Raw genomic sequence first — 22,585 nt, 5'->3', positions numbered from 1 at the left:
GTTGTATTTCCACCACCTAACCTTGCCACACACTTAGATCAAGAGCTTTTAATACACTCACACACACACAATTTAATGTAATTTAAATCCTAGAATTGAGTTGATGAAGATTAGGGTTGGATCCAATGAAGTGTTGGATTATTCCCCAGGGACAAAGCAATATGTAAATAAGATTAGCAATACATTTTTTATCAAATTTTATTTATTTGTTTTACATTAGCTTAAAACAATCACTAAATTTTTTTAAATCTTTACCTACTGTTTTTCCAACCAATATTTGTGTGAGTTATTAAATCTTTTGAACTATAAAATCTTCCAAAAGTGAAGACTAATATTACAATGACCTTATCGGTAATTACTCTTTTTCTTGAATAAAAACCCAAAACCTGTAATCAAAAAATAAAATTGGGTCATTGCTTTATTAGTTTTAACTTGTATACTTTTCCAACTAACCATACTAACACCTTTCTAACTCTTTTCTAGTTGGCTCTTCTGTTTCTCTATCCTATGGCTCCATGAACCTTTACCTTGACGAGTACAACAGTTCACTTTACTCAAGCGGACGCACCATTTCTCATATTAGGGATCTCAATGACTTTTTCAATGACAATTCAAATAATTCTGATAAAATATCTGCTCCCACCATGCCTCTACAATCGCCTAGTGCAGTGTCAGAAAGAAATGTCAGATGTAAATCACATGATATGTTATATTCTGAACAGAAATCAAGTACAATGAGACGTATGTCAGCTGCGTCGTCACATCGACATGACGTCCCTGTTCAGACAATTTTAAATAAACCAACTTTCGAGGAGCCTAAAACTGTTGCTATGCCGAGGCCGCCGGACATACGGCCTCCAGATCATTCCATGTTCCATAATTATCCAGGAGAAGTTAACCTTACTGTCAGATCCAACAGCTCCATACATTCAACATATTCTGACAAGTCTGACGAACTCAATTCAGTTGACCATATTTCTTCTGAGGATAACCTTAGTCATGATTCTTATGACTTAGTAGATAGAGAAGAAGAGGATGGAGATATATCTGGCTCTGTGGTTGGTGACAATAAATTTCATGCCTATGACAACATGCAGCCAATGTGTAATGTCAAGATTCAAACATATCAGCCCGAGATGAAGAATGAGAATGAGCTAAAGGTTGTTAACTATTGCAGTGTACATTCCAGCAGGGTTTCCAGCCCCCAACCCAGCGAAACAACTCCTTTTATGGAAGATGGATCCGGATCCCTGAGAAGTACTAAAGCTAAAGGTTCAAGGCGTAGTAGCAGACATGGTATGGACTCTACATATGAATCAAAATCAAGCCTTGTTGAGACTGTTATTGAAGTTAAAGATACAGCTACCAATCCAAAAGATCATACTTTGAATAAAGCCATGCAGTTGATGCTTTCTTCGGCAAGCAGAGATGTTAACAAAATGCATGATATTGTTGTTATTCGCAGCCCAACTCATCTTAAATATTTCAACCAACATTTTAATAGAGAACCAAAATTTAAATCAAGAACTTTGCCTAGAAAAATGCATGTTCACGATTCTAAAAAGCATTCACATTCTAACAAACAAGGTGGCACCCCACAATCTAATTCATCAAGCAGTAATGGATCACCTAAACTGTTCAGGCCCAAGTCACTTGATTTCCTAGGAGTTGGTCTCAACAACTTAACTGAGAAAAATAACTATTTCTCAACCAAATATGAATGCGAGGATAGTTCATCTATGATCAGTGTTCCTAATGATCAAAATTGCTCCAGTTCAGACGCCCCACAGAGTCCAGAAAATGGTTTACTCTCAGATCATAATAGAAATTTATCTTACAAAGGAGGTTCCCCTGCTGATTCTCAGCCCTGGGCCTTTCAAGAAGAAAAAATATATGATATTCCAGAGGGCATTGAAAGCGCCATGGAAAATGTTATTGTACATAAATGTTCGTTTGCACCCAAACCATCAAAATTTTCATCTGAAGATTCAGAATCATTTCCTAACCCACCCCCAGCCACATTACTCAGAAAAGGTCCCAATATTTGGATGAATAAAGTTTCTTCCACAGAAAGTGAATCAATTCCGCCGCCTGTCCTTCAAGTTGACTCAGATACACTCAGTTTACCTCTTGATTTGCTCAGCCCACCCATGGAGTCAGAAAGTTCAACTGCTCTGGTTGAATCTGAAAGCCTTCCTGCTCCGCCTCAGTTTGACAACAAGGATGATACTGATATTGATGAAGAAAGTGCTAAAGACAACAACACTGATGATCAATTGGATGAAAATTTTGAGCCAATCATACAAAATAGGAGAAAACAAAGTGTTCTAATGCATGCACTTGATACTTTTGAATCATTCAACATGGAAAATGATTATACTCCTTGTCAGCTAGTTAAAAGACAAGAAACTACATATGAGGATAAGGCTGAATCTATTCTTGAGAAGCAGAGGACTGTTGGTTCTTTTACAGTTCAAGACTCTGTTGATGATGTTTTTGTAATTGGTCCTGGAGTAGCAAATGCTTTAGATATGGATTCTTTACATTACAGAACTGCTTTGCTTGAATCACAAAGTACATTTGAATCTGTAACAACTGAAAGAGAAATACTTGTCACAAAACGACAAGAGTCAACTTTTGAGGATAAAGCTGAGGCCATGCTTGAATCACAAAATACAATTGATTCATTCACAACTGAATATCAAAATGAGTCCGATGTGTTTTCAAGAAATAATTCTCTTGATCCTACAGAAATGACTACAAGTTTTAGCAATCAAGGCAGCTTTGATGGAGCTGTAACAGCACGTAGGGGTAGCTTAATCAAAGAAAGTCCCATTGATCTTAATGATGGTGACTTTGGTCTGCCAGGTGAGCAACCTGAAGATAAAGTTGATCAATTTGTAACTGATTGTTGTAATAAACCTGAACATTTCCATGCTCCTTTTATGCTTCAACGAACACTATCAAGAATAAGTGAGAAAAGTTCAAACTATTCTGATTCCTCAAGATCAGAAGAACCCCCACAACCTCCTAATAATCCCAACACATCTGTCAGTGAACAAGAGGAGGAGGTTGATGAAATTAACTACACAGCAAGTGATGACAATGAGAATGCTCCCAGCATCAACTCTGACATACCAGAGAATGCTGCAACACCAACCAATGATACTCAAGAAAATTTAGAAACTATTGTGCCATGGTCCCCAGATTCTAACAATGTTACCCCTAAAGAAACCGAATTTACAAATGTTGATCCTGATACATTAGAAGATGATTTAGACGATACAAATGCAGAAGAAATAAAAACAGAAGAAAGGCTGTCAATGTCAGAGCTAGATCCTGACGCATCAATTTCAACAGAAAACAATATCTCCAAACGTGAATCTGATGATGAATCTCTTCATGATTCAATGGAATTGTTGGAGAATGTGAAAACAGCTGATCATTTTGATGATCTAGCAGCACGTAGGAAGCCTAGTGATGATCTAGACTCCAGCTCAAAGTTAGATCCGGAAGAACCGGATATGTTTGAAAATTCAGGAAAGTTTGTAGTCACTGAAGGCTCTGCTGAACTAATGTTTTAATTATTTTGATATTTAACTAATGTTTTAACAATTTACTAAAAAAAAAGATTATTATCTGTTATGTTTATGTTGTTAATCTTTATATTCTAATCAAATAATAGTCTTCCTTATTTTAAAAATGCACAGCTATACATTTATCACTTTAAAAGGATTTTATTACATGTTTTATTTTTTATTAATTTTTATTAATAATTCCGCCACAAAAGCATTTTCAATCAATAGATAATTGATTTGAATTATTGACATTTTCCTAAAAACTTTTTTTTCACTTTCTAGACAAAGTTGAAAGTTTTCTTTAAAAGTTAAAAGTTTGATGAAAATTATTGATGTGGCACAGCCAGTCGCAGCCCTGTAAAAAAGTGACAAATGTAGAAAAAGACATGTACATAAATAAGTTTAAAGTTGGGTTAACGTTTAAACTTTCTTTAGGATGCAAATTTTAAACTATTCACCTTTATTAAATCAAATGTTTATGTAGAAAAAAATTTAATTGTTTTTAATATATTAAGTTTAGAAAATTTTATTAAATAACAAAATTAGGTAATTAAAATAGATATTTCAAAAATAAATTTTGTTTTTACATAATCAGCTTAAGCAGAATAAAACGGAAATTGATATCATTATCTAAGAAAATTGATTTTATTATTTTGCATATCATTTTTAAATTTTCCCCTCCTTAACACTCGCCCCCCCCCCCTTCCTTTCATACCTCAATCATGTATGTTATATATATATTATTTAATGTATTAATATCATATAAAAAAAATTCCAGGCCAAATAATGTAATATTATATAGAATACAAGTATTAACAAGCATTTATTTGTATGTATAAACCCCTCCTAAGGAGAAATAATTAATGTTCATACATATTATTATTATTATTATACACGGATGTCAAAATTTGTAACAAAACTTTGTGATAAAAAATTTATGTTGTACATAAAGAATTATTATCAATGAAAATCAAAACTTCATGCCAAAAAAATTTTGCTCATTTTTAACTATATCTTCTATTTGTAATATTGCCAACTTGTTTGACCCAGGGACAAGGGAATAATACATCCGAAGAAAAAATAATACCACTAGTCAGAATTAGATTTCCAATCATTTTTACATTATTTTTTTCCTGTACTTTGATATATTGATGCAGGAAATTTAGAACATTCTTGTGTTGGCAAAAAAGTTTTTCCATAAATGCATTATTCCTTATCCCTTGTTTAAGCATTCTTATCACGGTTGTTATCAATATATTAGAATCAAAATAAAAGATCATATGAATTAGGGTATAATAAGATTAGGTTCAGTTATAAAAAACTTAAATTTTTTTTTATTAATTATTTTCAAAAAAAAATTGAAAACTAGGTTAAGTTTATTCAATAAAGATCTGATATATTCACGTGTCACTGTTATAAATGTGTTTAACTACATACTTGCTTTTTAAAAAATAATCATAATCTCAAAAATTGTTTTTTTCTTCTTCTCACTTTATAGATATTTATAAAAGTTTAAATAATACTCAAGAATGCACTCATAATAACAGAAAATACTTGTTTATATCTTCATGTTCAAAATTAGATATACAGCATTTAAGTGTAAAAATTTTCACCGTTATGTAGCATGTTACATTAGATATTTTAAACCTTAATGTAATTTTGTTAAATTTCAGACATTTTGGATGAATTATAGTGCACATATAAGGTTCAATTTTAATATGATTTATTACATATAAATTGAAAACATATAATTTTCCAAATCTCTGATATTTGACTTCAAATTAATTACCCAAAAACATTGTGATCAACTTTTTTAACCTCAAGACCCTTAGAAATAAATTAATAAATACATTTGTTTTATAATTTTTTCTTCTTCAATATTTAGTTTTTCTTTTTCTCGTGATATACCATCGCATGTTTTTTTATTGGGATAAAGATAAAAATATAAACAATGGATTATGGAGCATGATATTTTAGATTAGATAAAGGATTAAATGTTTTAAGGAAGTTATTTTGTTTTTTGTTTGAAATAAAATCGAACATAAGAGGTGGTGGTTTAGAGCCATAATAAAAACTTTACTAACATTTTCTGATGTACTAACTTTTCCTTATTTACTAACAATGTGTGACATAGTGTAAAAGTTTCTTTACTATTTCGTGTTTTTTTTTGCTAACAATTGATACTAACATAAATATATTAATAAAGTAAGGGTGATAAGATTTAGACTAAGTTTTATAGTTTTGACTTTATTTCCACGATAAATTGAATTTCTTTTTTTTTATGTATATTGCTTTTTTAGTTTTATCGAATTAAGCGAGTTATAATTGGAATGTTGAGAAAAATAAATCATATAATTGGATTTAGTTTAAACGGATTCCAAGGACTACATTATGACGGACTTGCTGATAAACTCTTATGTGTAGTGTTGGAATGCTACTTTAATACAATATTTCAAACAAACGGCAAAAGAGGGGGTGGGGGAAATGGATGCCCGCCATTTTTTATTTTAGTTTCTAAAAGAAAAAGTAAAAAAAAATTAGGGGTTAATTTTTCTCATGTGATTTCTCCCAAGAGTAGTGATATTTTCGTCTAAAATTATTCAACCTTCTCTTGACCTACATCTTAAAGGAGAACCATATCGGTTCAGTGGTCAGCTAGCTCCTTCGGTACAGTTAGACATCCTGTTACTTTTATATAAAGATAAGAATCTATGTTTAAAAATTTAATTTGTCCATATATCTGTAAGAAATAATTTAACATATTTTTTGAGACAGCTTGACTTTAGTAAAACATTTGATATTTTGAAATATTCATATTATGTATTAGTAAGGTCAGGTAAAGATTTTATTATTCTGTTTCAGCAGTACAATAACATTAAACATTTAACTTACTATTTACGCAAAATTATGCACAATTTACAAACAAATGGAGAAAATATTATTAATCTTCTATGCAGCATTTGTTTTTAATGGTTTGTTTTAATTCGGCATTTAAAAAATATGTTTGTTTGAATGTTACTGTTGTAGTAGTTTGCATTTCTTACAGATATAAGTAGATAAGTATATAAACTCTAAAAAATCAAAGTATCTGCCTGTATGTTTTCTAATAAACTGTCTGTTTCATATGATAACTATAGCAGTTAGACTGACATTTCGTATGAAACCTATTTGGTGTTAGTCTATTTTTGGATAGAAAGAAAACATAGCCACTAGTTCAATACAAAATAGCACAAATAGTTAGTTTTGAATTAGTGAAAACTAAGTCAATATTATTTATCTTACAAAATATCCGGTGCTGAGCAGCTGCTCCCCTTCAGTAAGGTTTTCTGCAGATTGTTGTTTTTCTGATGGCTTTGGCTGCTGATTGTCTGGTTACTGCGTGCCTGTTTTTGTTTAAGTTCTGATTAACATCTGAAAGTTTATGCACTTTCAGAAACTTTGGCCACTTTGCTTTTCCTTTTTCCCTGACATAATGGGTTTCAAGGGATTCTTTGTCATTCGCAGGAAGGAAATGCACTTTTATAATTGACAAACAATTTTTATCAATAGAGATTTGATGCAATTTTAATATTTTTTGGTTTTCATCTTTCTATTGGTTTGATTTGCTTTATTGAGCGATCATCTTTTATTTATGTTTTTTATCTTCAAAAGAAATGGCATTCTTTCCATTTTTATAGAAATATGGATTCGGTTTTTTAAGAGCAGGGATGAATGTTTATGTGGTCACATATTCTAAAGTTAGTATTTGATTACTATTACATGATTGAAATTTATTAAATGCTTCTGTAAACTGTATCGGATTACAGTCAATATTTTAAAACATATTTTACAACTGGTTTTTATTTGTATGTCCATCTGTTCATAGGAGCATTACAGTATCTTCGCACTCTAGACATTTCTATATCTAGTCTAAATCCAGTTTCCCTCTCATTTATTTATTATAGTTCATTGTTCTGTTAACCTTGAACAAAACTACCCTTGTTTGTTACTTTCCTGTTACAACTAATATTCTCAATGTCATAATTTTATATGACACGACCAATATTGAATGAGTTTTAGTTACCAAGGAATGAGCCATTGATTGACGATTAATTGATAAACACCCTCATTTACTATAAGTGAAAAAATCCTCTTCTGCAGATGAAATTAATTGATGGGAAAGCTATAAAATTGGTACATCCCAAGCAAGATTTAATTAAAGTAAAAGGAATTAAGCTAATGAATGATAAAACTTGTTTTTATAAACCTTTAGGTACAAACATAATATATCGTCTAATATCCCCATTCTCCTTGATAATAGCCAGAATTTCAATCATGATTTGCATTATACTCTAAAACATTGCACAAGATTGACAATGTCACAAGAATCCAACATTATCAAATGTATTTTGTTAATGGAAATGGAAATCACAAAACCTCTCCATTCAAAAATTTCTTCTTTAGCCAAAGTTTTGAAAAACAAAAAGATTTAGTACTTTTATTTAGCCTAAGACAAATGCATGTCCAATTATGCCATTTATAATGCTTATTTAATCTAACTCCTAAAAAATGTAATTGGTTAGATATACAATGTTTCAGATTGAAGGTTTTTCCTAGTCTCATGTTAATATGACGTCTTTAATGATACCTAGTTTATTATTTAATTTGAGTTAGATTGTTCCAATATAACTGAAAAATTCCTTAGATTTCTCATTTAAGTAATTGCATTTATTTCCAAATTTTTAAACTAAAAAATTATGTTGAATCACCCTTTAGATTCTAATTTTCCACAAGTTGAAATTGTATACTACTCATGTATCTAACACTCCTTCTGGTGTCCACCTTGAAATTTGTATATCCATGTACACCTCTCATTACCACACCCAATACACTAAACATACACTTATACACACACACACACACACACATACACATACAGATATGCCTAGGCTGTCAAATTGTTGGAGAGCTTCTGAGTGCAAAACTCTCCACTTTTCCCTTCTACTCCTTTCAATTCTAATAACAATCAAAGGTCATATAATAAAATCATGTTTATAAAAAATTATTATTACTTACACCCCCCTAGGTTTTAAAAAATTGTTGCTATCCTCCCCCCCCCCCCCTCTTATTACACCTGGTTATTTACCTGTAAATCCCAGTAATTTTGTGTAATGGCCAATGCCCAGGTTTATAAATAGAAGCAAAGAACCATGATGTATTCTGCTGGGGGTGTATATAACTTCACATGTCTGCCTACTGCCTCTTCTTTCCTCCAATTTATATATACATACATATAGTATATATGTATACACACTTCTCTCTTTATCTGTTGGTGTTTCTCTTTACAACTGCCTCATGTAGCCTTCTCTCTATCTTTCTCTGGAACTCTTATTTTCTCCCTATTCTACCCATGGTTAGATCTCTCAGTTTAAGGAAGATATCCAGCTTCTATACATCATATTACACGGATATTAGTGACTCAAGTGCCAATGTGTTCATAAAATAGATCATGGTATGGCAGGTTTTAAGCTATATTCATTATTTATGTGAATGTTAGATTAGTGCATCTGTTCAGTTGCAAGTTAAAGTGCATGTTTTTGAGCATTTATCACCATATGTACAGTGAAGTTTGTTACCTGTTATGGGCAGTGTCCACCCCGGGGAGTCAAATTTATTCTCCGTCGTTGTTACCAGGGACAGGCATATGTATTCTGAAAAAAATTAAGAATTGAAATATATTTTCCCCAATTTTGGAGTAAGTATATGCTTAGATCTCAATAATCAATGCAAATGTTATAATATATTTTTTGTTAAGAAAAAAAACCAATGGAACATCCCTACCCATAATGTATTTGTAATCTACAATTTTTTATTATTAACCTTGATAACCTGTTAAAATATTTTTACATTATACTTGTACCTATCCCTGGTTTTTATCAATACTAGGCAGCAGTGGATTAGATAGTAGATCAGATTATTGAAAGGTAACACAATAAAATATTTTTGATAAAAAAACAATGGAACATCCTTCCCAATAAATCTGCAAATGCTTGCTTTGAATTATTGGGAAGTATTTTTAGAAAAAAGACCCCATCCCTGATTTAATAATCAGAAAGACAATTTTACTGAATGGCAATTATTATATTTTTATGATTATCATATTTCTTTCATTGTAGTGACTAAATCTTATTATTAGGAAATAATGTACATATTATATAATAATTTATTATTTGTTTAGCTAATTAATTCTTTTATCTGTTGTTAATTTGCATTATGAAATATTAATAGCAATATTTTATGCCATCAAAATCTCTTTTGTCTTAAATCTTTTGTTTATTTTTAAAATTTTCTTTTATTGAAAGTATTATATTGACAATTGATATTAAATAGATAGTTACATAAATTTTCAATCATATATAGATAACAAAAAACAAGGATGACAACATCCATAAAAGCGAAGCTCTGTAACGGTAGGACAAACGGACATTAACACTTGTATAATGTGAGAACTGAATAATCAGAATTCGAATGTATAAGAGTCAAAGCAAAATTGTAAGTAAACTTGTTGAAAAACTGCTTGGTACAGGATAATAATTATGGACATACTTACATTTTAAGGACTTGATTATAGAGTTGCTTCGCTTATAACATTGTACTTTGTTGTCCCAGGAATCAGTATACCAAAAATCAGACTAATCGGATAATTAGGTCACTTACAAATTTGTTGTTAAAAATGAAAAAAAATCAACATGTTTAAAATGGACGTACGGACATTCTGGTAATGATTATAGAGTTGCTACGCTTTCTAACTCGTACCTAACTATTACAGGAATCACCATGCAAAACTTGAAATCGATAGGACAATTCTAACATGCCTAAATTAACGAAAAAAGCTATTTAAAAAAGTAAAAAAAATCAACATGTTTAAAATGGACGTACGGACATTTTGGTAATGATTATAGAGTTGCTACGCTTTCTAAATCGTACCTAACTACTAAAGGAATCAGCATGCAAAATTTGAAATCGATAGGACAATTCTAACATGTCTAAATTAACGAAAAAAGCTATCCGTTACGGACGGACGGACCGACCCTAATTATAGAAAAGCTTCGCTTTTAAAAAGGAGAATCTCTAAACCAAGTCATAATTAATTAATTGATTAATTTTAAAATTATAAAAAATTGTAAAGTTAACCCATCATTGAATATTATGATTTAAGCAGAAATCTTAAGGTATGATACAATGGACGATAATTTATATTCCTCAATGTTTAACAAAATTACCTTTTCTGTAAATAAAAATCAATGGATGAAAAGTTTGGACTTTGCTAGTTTCAAGAAACCAACTAAGATTTCATAAAAGTTTCCTAAGAATGTAAATTAATGTCTTTAAAACTTAGGGTACCATATTAATTTACAGGTCCTATTTTCTATACCTCCCTAAGTTAAAGGTTTCTTACATTTTATACTTTCAGTTTCACCAACCTGATCTTAGTTTAAAATAGAAAAAAAATATTTTAGGTTTGATAATTGATCTTGTTAATTTTTGTTTTGATGGGTTCGATGAAGGTGTTATGATCACATTTAACAAATTGAATTTGCTGAAACTATTTTTTTGTTGTTGTTTTATTAATTGTCTTTAAAAAAAAACAAAGTAAATAAGCCATTAATAATTAAATTCTGATAACTATAAGTGGGTTAAAATTGCTTTCAAAAAGTTCTCATAAAAAAACTTACTGTTCAATATAAGATAAAATTGAAAATAAACTGTTGGATCTGACCACAACTATAAGAGAATGAGTAATGGGCTAATATGACCAATTCTTAAAACCTGCTATTTATTACACTTATAAAACTACGAGGTTTCACCTTTTTAAATATTTTTTACACATTTTGGAACGTTTAGGAAATAAGTTTTCTAGGTGTAATTTGCACCTTAAAAGAACAGTTTTTTTACATACTATACCAAAGTTTTGATGTACTTTTACTTACTAAATTAAATGAAAATTTAAAAATCTTCACCATGTTTGGTAAGTTTCGCTTTTAATATGGATTTTAATTTATCTTTATTTGTGCTATTCACATTTTGATTAACCTTGGGATTAATAACTTACATCCGCTGCTGTTTTTCCTTTGCTTATTGTTTTGGTTTTTGCAGTTAGTTCCATGAAGTGTGAATAGACTTACAATTTATTTAAGGTCAATATTTGAAGGGTTGAATTTTATTTAGGATCTCTGCATTGAAACTTAAAATTATAGTTCAATAATTTTAACTTTTTGGGGTAACAAATTTGATCCCTTTTATACATTTTAGTATTGAAAAATTATTTTAAGTTGTTTTCTTTTTTATATTCTAGTTTTTATATTAAACAAGTTGTCTACAAATCACATTTTTTAACACTAAATTTTGATGTTTTATCTGTTGCAAATTATCACATTAGCAAATCACAAAAGTATAAGTTATTGGCATTCTTCCTGATATAATCTACTAAAAGTTGCTGAACTGTATATGGCAGTACCCATCTTTGAATTGGTGGGTGTCCATAGCTGTGCAGTATTTTTTACTCAGATGCAGGGCTGCAAATATGCATAATTTATTTAAGCAAAATTGTTCTTGCCTCATGTGTAAAGGATAAGTAAAATAGTTGGTGAAATTATTTCTCTATATAATTTGATAGTTGGAATGTTAGGATTTAATCCTTCTACGCAATAATTCGTTTTCTTTTATGTCAATTTAGTTTTAACTTATGTATTTATGAGATAGAAAATTGCTGGATTGTTTCTCTACAAATAAAGAAAGATGGGAGATTGAGGAAGAGTCCCCCTCCCTTTATAGCATTGATTTTTTAGGCCAAGTTATTTTTGTTCTTATTAAATCAAATGTATGTTAATACGGACAAATAGTTTTAAATAAAACTAAATGCAATTTCAAGGGATTTTAGACTAAATCCAACCCCTTAATCCTACAGGATGGTCCAGGTGCACTTTCTAATCCACTGGTTTTTATTAATATTAGCTCCATACTACACAATAAAGTGTTTACATTTCATACAACAATATTTTAAGCGAAAAAAGAACATAAGACCCTATAAATTAAAAAGAAAAGAAGACGACAAAAAGGAAAAAAATACAAAAATTAAGAATCCTTAAGTACTATATGTTGTAACAAATGGACGGTAGGACATACTTATATTAAATAGAAACTATTTAAAACTTTATTTTTTTACCTTAATACTGACATTTTTGTATTAGATGATGGGCATTCACATTTTCTTCCAATTCTGATTTTTGAAATTTTGCCATAGGTAGCTTGAAATAACGAGGGAACAGAACTAAAATATTCTAAAAACTGAATTAAAAAATATTTTACTCTTTTGATAGTATTCCATATAATTTTTTTGTTTTTTTTATCGCCTTGTGTATAAAATTCCAAACCATTTTAATTGTTCACATTGACTTTAGTATATTATCACTTCTACATTGTGTTTAAAATCCATAAAAATATTTATTGGCAATAAAGTAAGGGTGGTTTCTTAGGAGGAAGGGAACATTTAATTTAAAATTACACTGGTACTCAAAGTTTTGTAATCAGGGTATCTTAACTTAGGGTATTAAAAATCAATTTTAATTGGTTGGTATCAAACTTTTCAACCAATAATTTAATTACAGAAGAAGAAATTCTTTGTATCTTCATTGGGGATGTGTACCAAATCACTCAATGTCTTACCCCTCAACTTTCCTGTGTGGTTTCTTATGATGAGAAGGCAAAGTAAAAGTGACAAAAGCGGACCTGAATGCACACTCTTACACACTGCCTGGTTGGAAAGAAAGATGCACAAAAATATGTTTTCCTCATTTATAAAAAATATATCTTTATATAAATATTTATTTATGTAAATGTGTAAAAGGGTGAATAATCATATAAGTGAGGTACATTAAAGATACACATCTTATATGTATGAATTATTAATTTGAAAGTAAGCATGTTAGTTTAGTTAAAGTAGTTATTTTTAGATTCCAAATATATTATATAGTAAGGTGTTAGATAGAATTATTCATCTTAAATTTTCGTATTTACATGAATCAAAAATGTTATTAGAATATTTTCTATTTTAGTAAGAAATATTGATTAAAAATGTAAATAATATAGCATAAACGGAAGCATGGATGATTAAAAATATTTTCTTTTTAGTTTTAGTTGCATGTATTTTATGACGTGAATGTTTCATTTTATTTCATATGTATTTTTCTACCTTTAAGAGAACTTTTTATTGAATTTGTAAGACTAATCATTTTACTAAGAAGTATGTTAAAGTATATAGTTTAAAAGGTTTGATATTTTTTCGTGTTTATTATCTTCTTTTTAATTTCTACAAAAAGGGTAATTAGTGACTTTACTGAAAAAAATGCTAACTATTTTTGTATCTCTTTACTTTTTTAGTCAGAAAAATAATATTATGAATTAAAAAAGCATGTATTTATTTCTATTAACCAACTTTTGTTTTATTATTTTCCACTTAATAAATTTATGTTCAAATTTACTGTGCTCTATTTCAAAGTGCTAGCGAGCCCATCCCCTACTCTCCCACTTATTGTTTAATAGATTGAAAATAAGGGGTGATTTTTTATGCCTAACCCTTGTAGGGGGAACCTGCAATGCCCTTACCCTGTTAGGCTTTCTTGTACTTTTTTTCCTTATTAATAATCTAGGGGGCTTCTTTTAAGGCACTTAAATGAAAACTGTGAAGATGACTGTTTGATAAAATATTTTTTTAGTAGGTCCGACTGGAAAGCCACCTGCTGGGTTGAACAACAACAGTGTCCCAAGCAAGTCTCAACAGGTAAAAATATAATTTTTGTTGGGGCAAAATAGTTTAAAGTTGGGGTGGGTGGGTTACAGAGATAGGATAATCGAAAATAAAAATATCTGTATGCCAAATTGGTATATTTAAAAAAATGCATAAGATTTTGCTTTAAATTGTTGTAGGGGGATGGTACCTCTAAACTAAGGAGACCTGTGCTAATAATAATATTATATTTAGGTGGAGGTGGAACAATGCAACTATCCCTCCAAACTAAGGAGACCTGTGCTAATAATGATATTATATTAAGGAGGGTGGTAGAGGTGGAACAATGCAACTATCCCTCCAAACTAAGGAGACCTGTGCTGATAATGATATTATATTAAGGAGGGTGGTGGAGGTGGAACAATGCAACTATCCCTCCAAACTAAGGAGACCTGTGCTAATAATAATATTATATTAAGGAGGGTGGTGGAGGTGGAACAATGCAACTATCCCTCCAAACTAAGGAGACCTGTCCTAATAATAATATTATATTAAGGAGGGGGGTAGGGGTGGAACAATTCAACTATCCCTCCAAACTAAGGAGACCTGTGCTAATAATGATATTATATTAAGGAGGGTGGTGGAGGTGGAACAATGCAACTATCCCTCCAAACTAAGGAGACCTGTCCTAATAATAATATTATATTAAGGTGGAGGTGGAACAATTCAACTATTCCTCCAAACTAAGGAGACCTGTCCTAATAATAATATTATATTAAGGAGGGTGGTGGAGGTGGAACAAAACAACTATCCCTCCAAACTAAGGAGACCTGTGCTGATAATGATATTATATTAAGGAGGGTGGTGGAGGTGGAACAATGCAACTATCCCTCCAAACTAAGGAGACCTGTGCTAATAATGATATTATATTAAGGAGGGTGGTGGAGGTGGAACAATGCAACTATCCCTCCAAACTAAGGAGACCTGTGCTAATAATGATATTATATTAAGGAGGGTGGTGGAGGTGGAACAATGCAACTATCCCTCCAAACTAAGGAGACCTGTGCTGATAATGATATTATATTAAGGAGGGTGGTGGAGGTGGAACAATGCAACTATCCCTCCAAACTAAGGAGACCTGTGCTAATAATGATATTATATTAAGGAGGGTGGTGGAGGTGGAACAATGCAACTATCCCTCCAAACTAAGGAGACCTGTGCTAATAATAATATTATATTAAGGAGGGTGGTGGAGGTGGAACAATGCAACGCCAGCTATCCCTCCAAACTCAGGAGACCCGTACCAATAATATTCAACAACTAATTCAAAGCTGGTAAGTTATTCAAATTTAATTACAGAAAAGTGACAAGAAAAAAAACTAAAATTTTATAATTGAGTGATTCTTAGTGTTTGGATCTAAGTCGTCATGGGGTAGGTTGAGACACTATTAAATATCCAACAGGTCCAGCTCAAGATCAACGTTCCAGCACATTACTACTTAACCCGCTATCTCATAAGTGCTACTCATTATTGACTCCCCCCTCCCCTCCAAGTAGAAAGTATCCTAATAGAAGTTACTGAAATGCAAGACGCTCTTTGCAGAGGAGCTTAGGATTTGTACTGGTATTATGTACGTGTAACGTGACTATTGGGTAATAATTTGTTTGAATTTAATGAAATAGTTAGGTATTTAATCGCCAATTCAATATTCACCTACAATCTTTAGTTCTGAAAAGAATCTATATTTAGTTAATATTCAAGTCAGAACCTCAAGGAAAAATGTTTTATATTCATGGGAGTGTGGAGTAGGAAGTATTTTTAGTAATATCTAAGGAAAAAATGTGTTTCTAGCTTGTTAAATGATATTTCTTAAGTGTAGCACTGGGGCTCGACAGCTGTGCTTTATAAGCGGCTCGGCTGTAGGCATTTAAAATTATGATGGTGGCTACAGACTACTGTAATTTGGTAAAAACAAATTACTGTTCAGTTGTGAATCGGACTGTTGACTAGTTTGCAGCTGCGGCTTGACGTTGGAGTGTCCAGAAATAGGCACCAAGTTGCCAAAATTGGTATCACTACTGATTTATAGATTTTTGAAAGACGCCTGGCAAGCCATGGGTACTAGGGTAGCACAAAATCCAAGTTTAAGAGACCTACTTCAAGATTTGAAAGTATTAGAGTTGTAAATGACTTGATGAAAAAGTTTTGTTCCTATATATTTAATCTTGATGTGACAGTTACCATCCCAGTCCCAGCCATCCCCCTCGCACCAACTTGTATATTTCTCTAGATAATAGAATTAAAAGATTTAGATTTGCAAAATGTTAGGTTATATTGAGGGTAGCCCCGCAGGGTTATGACTCTCGCATCAATCAATATTGCACATATATATTTTTTTTCAAAAGTAGAGGCAGCTTTTAATTTTAAAAGACAGAGCTTGTAACAAGCTCTGTCTTTTCTTGCTGTCCCTGTGACGAAACCCTCAAACTTTTGTTTAAAATGTTAATAAAATGTTCATATGAGGAAATCTTAAAAAAAGAAATTTAAAAATGGGACGGCTTCCATAGTCTCGATTAAACAATATTTTTTTCTTCTAAAATTTTTTTCAAAGTTTCTATCTATTTCTATGTTGTCTATTGTGCAACCCCCGGCAAAATCCCAGGCCTACCAAAGTTGTGACGTCATATTGCCACTCAATATATGTATAGAGGGATGGACTCAGGGATACAGGGATATGTATTTATAAGAAACATAGAGGGTTGGACTCAGGGATACAGGGGTGTGTATTTATAAGAAACATAGAGGGCTGGACACAGGGATACAGGGGTGTGTATTTATAAGAAACATAGAGGGCTGGACACAGGGATACAGGGATATGTATTTATAAGAAACATAGAGGGTTGGACTCAGGGATACAGGGGTGTGTATTTATAAGAAACATAGAGGGCTGGACACAGGGATACAGGGGTGTGTATTTATAAGAAACATAGAGGGCTGGACACAGGGATACAGGGGTGTGTATTTATAAGGAACATAGAGGGCTGGACACAGGGATACAGGGATATGTATTTATAAGAAACATAGAGGGCTGGACACAGGGATACAGGGGTGTGTATTTATAAGAAACATAGAGGGCTGGACACAGGGATACAGGGATATGTATTTATAAGAAACATAGAGGGTTGGACTCAGGGATACAGGGGTGTGTATTTATAAGAAACATAGAGGGCTGGACACAGGGATACAGGGGTGTGTATTTATAAGAAACATAGAGGGCTGGACACAGGGATACAGGGATATGTATTTATAAGAAACATAGAGGGTTGGACTCAGGGATACAGGGGTGTGTATTTATAAGAAACATAGAGTGCTGGACACAGGGATACAGGGGTGTGTATTTATAAGAAACATAGAGGGCTGGACACAGGGATACAGGGGTGTGTATTTATAAGAAACATAGAGGGCTGGACACATGGATACAGGGATACAGGGATATGTATTCATAAGAAACATAGAGGGCTGGACACAGGGATACAGGGATATGTATTTATAAGAAACATAGAGGGTTGGACTCAGGGATACAGGGATATGTATTTAAGAAACATAGAGGGCTGGACACAGGGATACAGGGATATGTATTTATAAGAAACATAGAGGGCTGGACACAGGGATACAGGGATATGTATTTATAAGAAACATAGAGGGCTGGACACAGGGATACAGGGATATGTATTTATAAGAAACATAGAGGGCTGGACACAGGGATACAGGGATATGTATTTATAAGAAACATAGAGGGCTGGACACAGGGATATGTATTTATAAGAAACATAGAGGGCTGGACACAGGGATACAGGGATATGTATTTATAAGAAACATAAAGGGCTGGACACAGGGATACAGGGATATGTATTTATAAGAAACATAGAGGGCTGGACACAGGGATATGTATTTAAAAGAAACAGTTTATTTATATTTTAAATAACTATAGCATACCAATTTGTTTAACTTAATTTATGGATGCACTGCATAGTGAGAAGCTATTTTTTTAAATAATCCAATCCATTTTGTTTAGTCATTAATTCTCAAGTTAATAGTAGTAGAAATTAAAGGTCTAATTTGATCAACTTTATCAACTAACTTTAAATTTCACTATTATTATCATTAAAATTCTTTTCTGGAAAAGAAATTTTAGATTTTAACTTTTCAAAACAAAATGTTTCAAGAGCTAGAGCACTGCATATTAAAATGTCCTTTGCATTTAATGATGAAAAGGTATTTTTGCTCTTTTTTTTGTTTCCGATTATCCTATTGGGGATAAAATGTGCACTCTTTAATTTAGTTTTAACAGAGAGGTGGTAATAAGTAAATTGGCAAAGATTAATATATCAATTCTATCATATAAAGTAGTAAGGTTGTATATCCATCAAACAAACATCCAGCACCTCAAGATCCTTTCCTATTTGTACATAGATTTGAGAACTGCTTCTGTTTTACACTTTGCTGTTCTTCTTTCTTGATACTGTCATCCGTCTTTCACTCTGTAAGTCACAACGTACAAGTACAATAGCTTTCGTGGTTTGTTAGTTTTTTAGCGTTTATATTTTTTTTATAAAATAACAGTTAAATGTTTTTTTTTCAACCAAGCATCGGAAATTTATAATTATCTGCCTGTTTTGGACATGATGTCCTTAAATTGAAAAATTGTTCTTGTTTAGGTTGTCGATGCTACACTATTTTTTCTTTACATATTCCTATTTTTCTGCATTTTATTCACTAGTTTGCATTTGCAGAAGGGATTTTATAAATTGGGGTGAGTTGGGGCGGAGGGGAGGGGGAGATAATGCAAGATTGAGATTTTTTTTGGCAAGGTTAATACGACGTAATTTGTTGAAGAAAACGTTTTTAAAATAAGGGTATCAAAGGCTTTATTTTTAACAGAGATATGTTTTCTTAAAATTAAACCATATAGGAAATTTACCAAATTAATCAGTAAGAGGTTTTTAATATTACGGTATTAATCAATATAATTATTTCTATGATTTTATTTTAATTGTCGCAGAAATTTGTCTACAATATGACACATGATTTTTTTCAGAATGGCCTATAACGGGTAAATTTGAAAAATTATCCAAAATGTTTTTTCACCTTTTGAATACCGTAATTTATTCTTGTCCATCTAAAAGCAACAAACGCTTAAAAAGTGAAACTAATTTACAAAATATTTTTTTTGTTTCAGTTCTTCTGAAGGTGATGCCACGATGACTTCTCTTTCTGGTTCTTTCTCACAACCAACTACAACTACGTCTACACCCATACATTCTTCAGTTCACTCTCATTTTAGGTAAATATTCAAATATCTATCTATCTTTCTCACAACCAACTACAACTACTTTACACCCATACATTCTTCAGTTCACTCTCATTTTAGGTAAATATTCAAATATCTATCTATATATTCATCTATCTATCTATCTTTCTTACAACCAACTACAACTACTTCTACACCCCCATACATTCTTCAGTTCACTCACATTTTAGGTAAATATTCATATATCTATCTATCTAGCAGGGTATCTTGTCTTATCTAACTAGTTAGTTTGAATCTATCTGTCTATCTATGTATCTAGATTAACGAGAGTGGTCGGAACCTTATCCTCGGTATCAAAGGAACAATACTATCTATCTATTTATCTATCCTGTACTATCTATCTATGTATCTAGATAAATGAGAGGTGAGGGATAGGATGGAACCCTATTCCCGGTATCAAATAAAGGAACAATACTATCTAGCTATCCTGTATCTATCTAGCTTTCTATCTATCTATGTATCTAGATTAATGAGAGATGAGAGTGTGGATGGAACCTTATCCCCGGTATCAAATAAAGGAACAATACTATCTATCTATTTATCTATCTATGTATCTAGATTAATGAGAGATGAGAGCGTGGATGGAACCTTATCCCTGGTATCAAATAAAGGAACTATCTATCTTTCCTCTAGCTATCCTATTTCTATTTATCTATGTATCTAGATTAATGAGAGATGAAAGTGTGGATGGAACCTTATCCCCGGTATCAAATAAAGGAACAAGTGAAGATGAGACGGACAATGCCACGGCAAGGAGAAAGGTAAAAAAATATAAAATTGTTTTTTATTAGAAGGATCGACTGGATCCTTTAGCTCCCCCAACATTGTCTAAAACCTGACCTGTACCAATACAAGTAGACCAGTTTCTTAATCTTTTTACGACATTCATGATGACGGTTAGGTTAAAAAATTTAAGGAGAGTCCCGTAGGGTTAGAGCTCTCAGCAGGGATTTAAAAACGTGTTTTATTTTTATAATCAAAAATATTGTTGGAGGTGTGGGGTTATCTGGTCCATTTTTAGGTATGGGTGAATAATATCTATTTAACCAAATAATTTAGTTTTAAATAGTAGAAAAATTATCAATATTATTAATTTAATTATCAAACAACACTTTGATAAGCAACTTCTTGTTAAGTGTTATTTAATTAAACAGAATCAAATTAAATTGCGTATAAAAAATGCAACAAATTACTTTAAATGTATAAATTAAACTTTTTCTTTAAAAAGAATACAGAAAAATTATATCTTTTTTCTTTGTATTTTGTTAAGTTTTATTATGAATAATAATATATTGATGCTGTGAAAACTTTTTTTATATGATTAAAACTTTGTTATCTTGTTCTTTATTATAAGATTATGCTATTATACTACTTTTTATGTTATTAGTTTGGATATTTATTGCTCATAAGTAATTCATAGAAGTAAGGTTTCACCTTGAAAAAGTTTTTTTTTCATATTCATAATATTGGTAATGTTTGTAAAACTAGTTTAAGAGATAAATCTAAATAAGAAAAATCTTGGAACCATCACAAGGCCTCACATACGCCCGGGTTGGTTCAAAGCTATTCAATGTCAAAAATTTAAAGTTTTGAGATGGTTTTAGGTTATTTTCTTTCCCTTCGGCTCCCTGCCCCTTCAAATACAGAACCTAAGTTTCTTTATAGTGAGGGGTTTTTAAATGGTCTAAGCTTTATTTGTAAGCACAATCCAATCATTCTTGCAATGATAAACCAGGAAAAGATACACTATTTCATATATTAAAGAAGGCGGCATTGGTAGAAATCTTATAAAAAAAAGGAAGGTAGGTATAGAGTAGCAAATAAATTTTCAAAATCTTCTAAATTTTTAAAATCTTCTAAATTTTTAAAATCTTCTAAATTTTTAAAATCTTCTAAATTTTTAAAATCTTCTAAATTTTTAAAATCTTCTAAATTTTTAAAATCTTCTAAATTTTAGCGCCACTTCTGTTGTAGGAAAACTTTGATATCATTTAATTTTGCTTGCAAATGCTAGACAAACATTTGCTTACAATTTAGGAAAGAAATGATTAATCTTATTCTTTTTGTTTTCACAGTGTTACAATGTGGACAGTTTAAAAAAGAAAAGAAATAATATAGAAAGCTAGTTTAAGTACAAGTAGCTGCGTCCTTAGCATCTAGGAGCGCTGTCAAAGGGAAGGAGGGGGCAGCATTATGGCCTCAAGACATTCAATTATTAATTCTTATTTAAAAATTAGATAGCATTTAACCATTTAGAGTGTGAATATTATCTAAAATGGAGAACTTAACAGGCTAAGTTGTTAGCGAGATCTTAAAGAACAACATAAAGCCTTACTACTTATACGTCCATCAAAAGATCTTGTTAAAATAAGTATGTCGACCATTTTTGTACTTACATATCTGTAAAATATTTATGATTTTTGTAGTTTATAAATCCTAAATAAGGCAATATTTAAATGCTCTAAAGTACCCTTGTCAGAACATAGTTATAATATTCTTCGAATCTTCAATCTATGAATCACTAGTATAGGTTGTTAAATCCTACCTTCCTTCATTAGAATTTTAGGTTTAACTAAAAATTAAGGGAAAAATAGAATGGTTTATCCATCTTTGGATAGAAAGTAACCCAACTTTTAGTTGTTGTTTTGTTAGCCCTAGTTTGCGTCGTCCCTTGCGGGTTTTAGTTGCGAAGATAATCTATAATTTTACTTGTCTGTCCGTCCGTAACACTGGGGGAAAGGTTATTTTCTCGTCTGCTAGATAGAAGATGCCCTATATCAATGAGTATCCAGTATATTATTCATTTTATCCGTCGATCTGTAGGACATCCACCAAAAGATATTAAAGATACTTATATTTTTTATATAAAG

At 31.4% G+C, this 22,585-nt stretch overlaps 1 protein-coding gene across 5 annotated transcripts in view; it reads left to right on the top strand.

Annotated features, from left to right (window-relative positions):
- Positions 1 to 22,585, top strand: part of Cdep (Chondrocyte-derived ezrin-like domain containing protein) — a 153,706-nt gene that overhangs the window by 81,169 nt on the left and 49,952 nt on the right. For 2 of the 5 annotated variants that reach the window (XM_080150679.1, XM_080150677.1), the window contains exons 13-16: positions 14,333 to 14,397; positions 15,586 to 15,677; positions 19,584 to 19,688; positions 20,380 to 20,476. In XM_080150679.1, coding sequence (XP_080006805.1) covers positions 14,333 to 14,397; positions 15,586 to 15,677; positions 19,584 to 19,688; positions 20,380 to 20,476 — 359 coding nt within the window. Of the gene's footprint in view, positions 1 to 483; positions 3,680 to 14,332; positions 14,398 to 15,585; positions 15,678 to 19,583; positions 19,689 to 20,379; positions 20,477 to 22,585 lie in introns of those variants that run through there. The other 3 variants (XM_080150678.1, XM_080150676.1, XM_080150674.1) reach the window with 3 other exon arrangements.

This window comes from Acartia tonsa, chromosome 2 (assembly GCF_053477335.1).
Source record: "Acartia tonsa isolate MP-2025a chromosome 2, ASM5347733v1, whole genome shotgun sequence".
Classification (NCBI taxonomy): domain Eukaryota; kingdom Metazoa; phylum Arthropoda; class Copepoda; order Calanoida; family Acartiidae; genus Acartia; species Acartia tonsa.
This window is presented reverse-complemented; position numbering and strand designations above follow the sequence as displayed.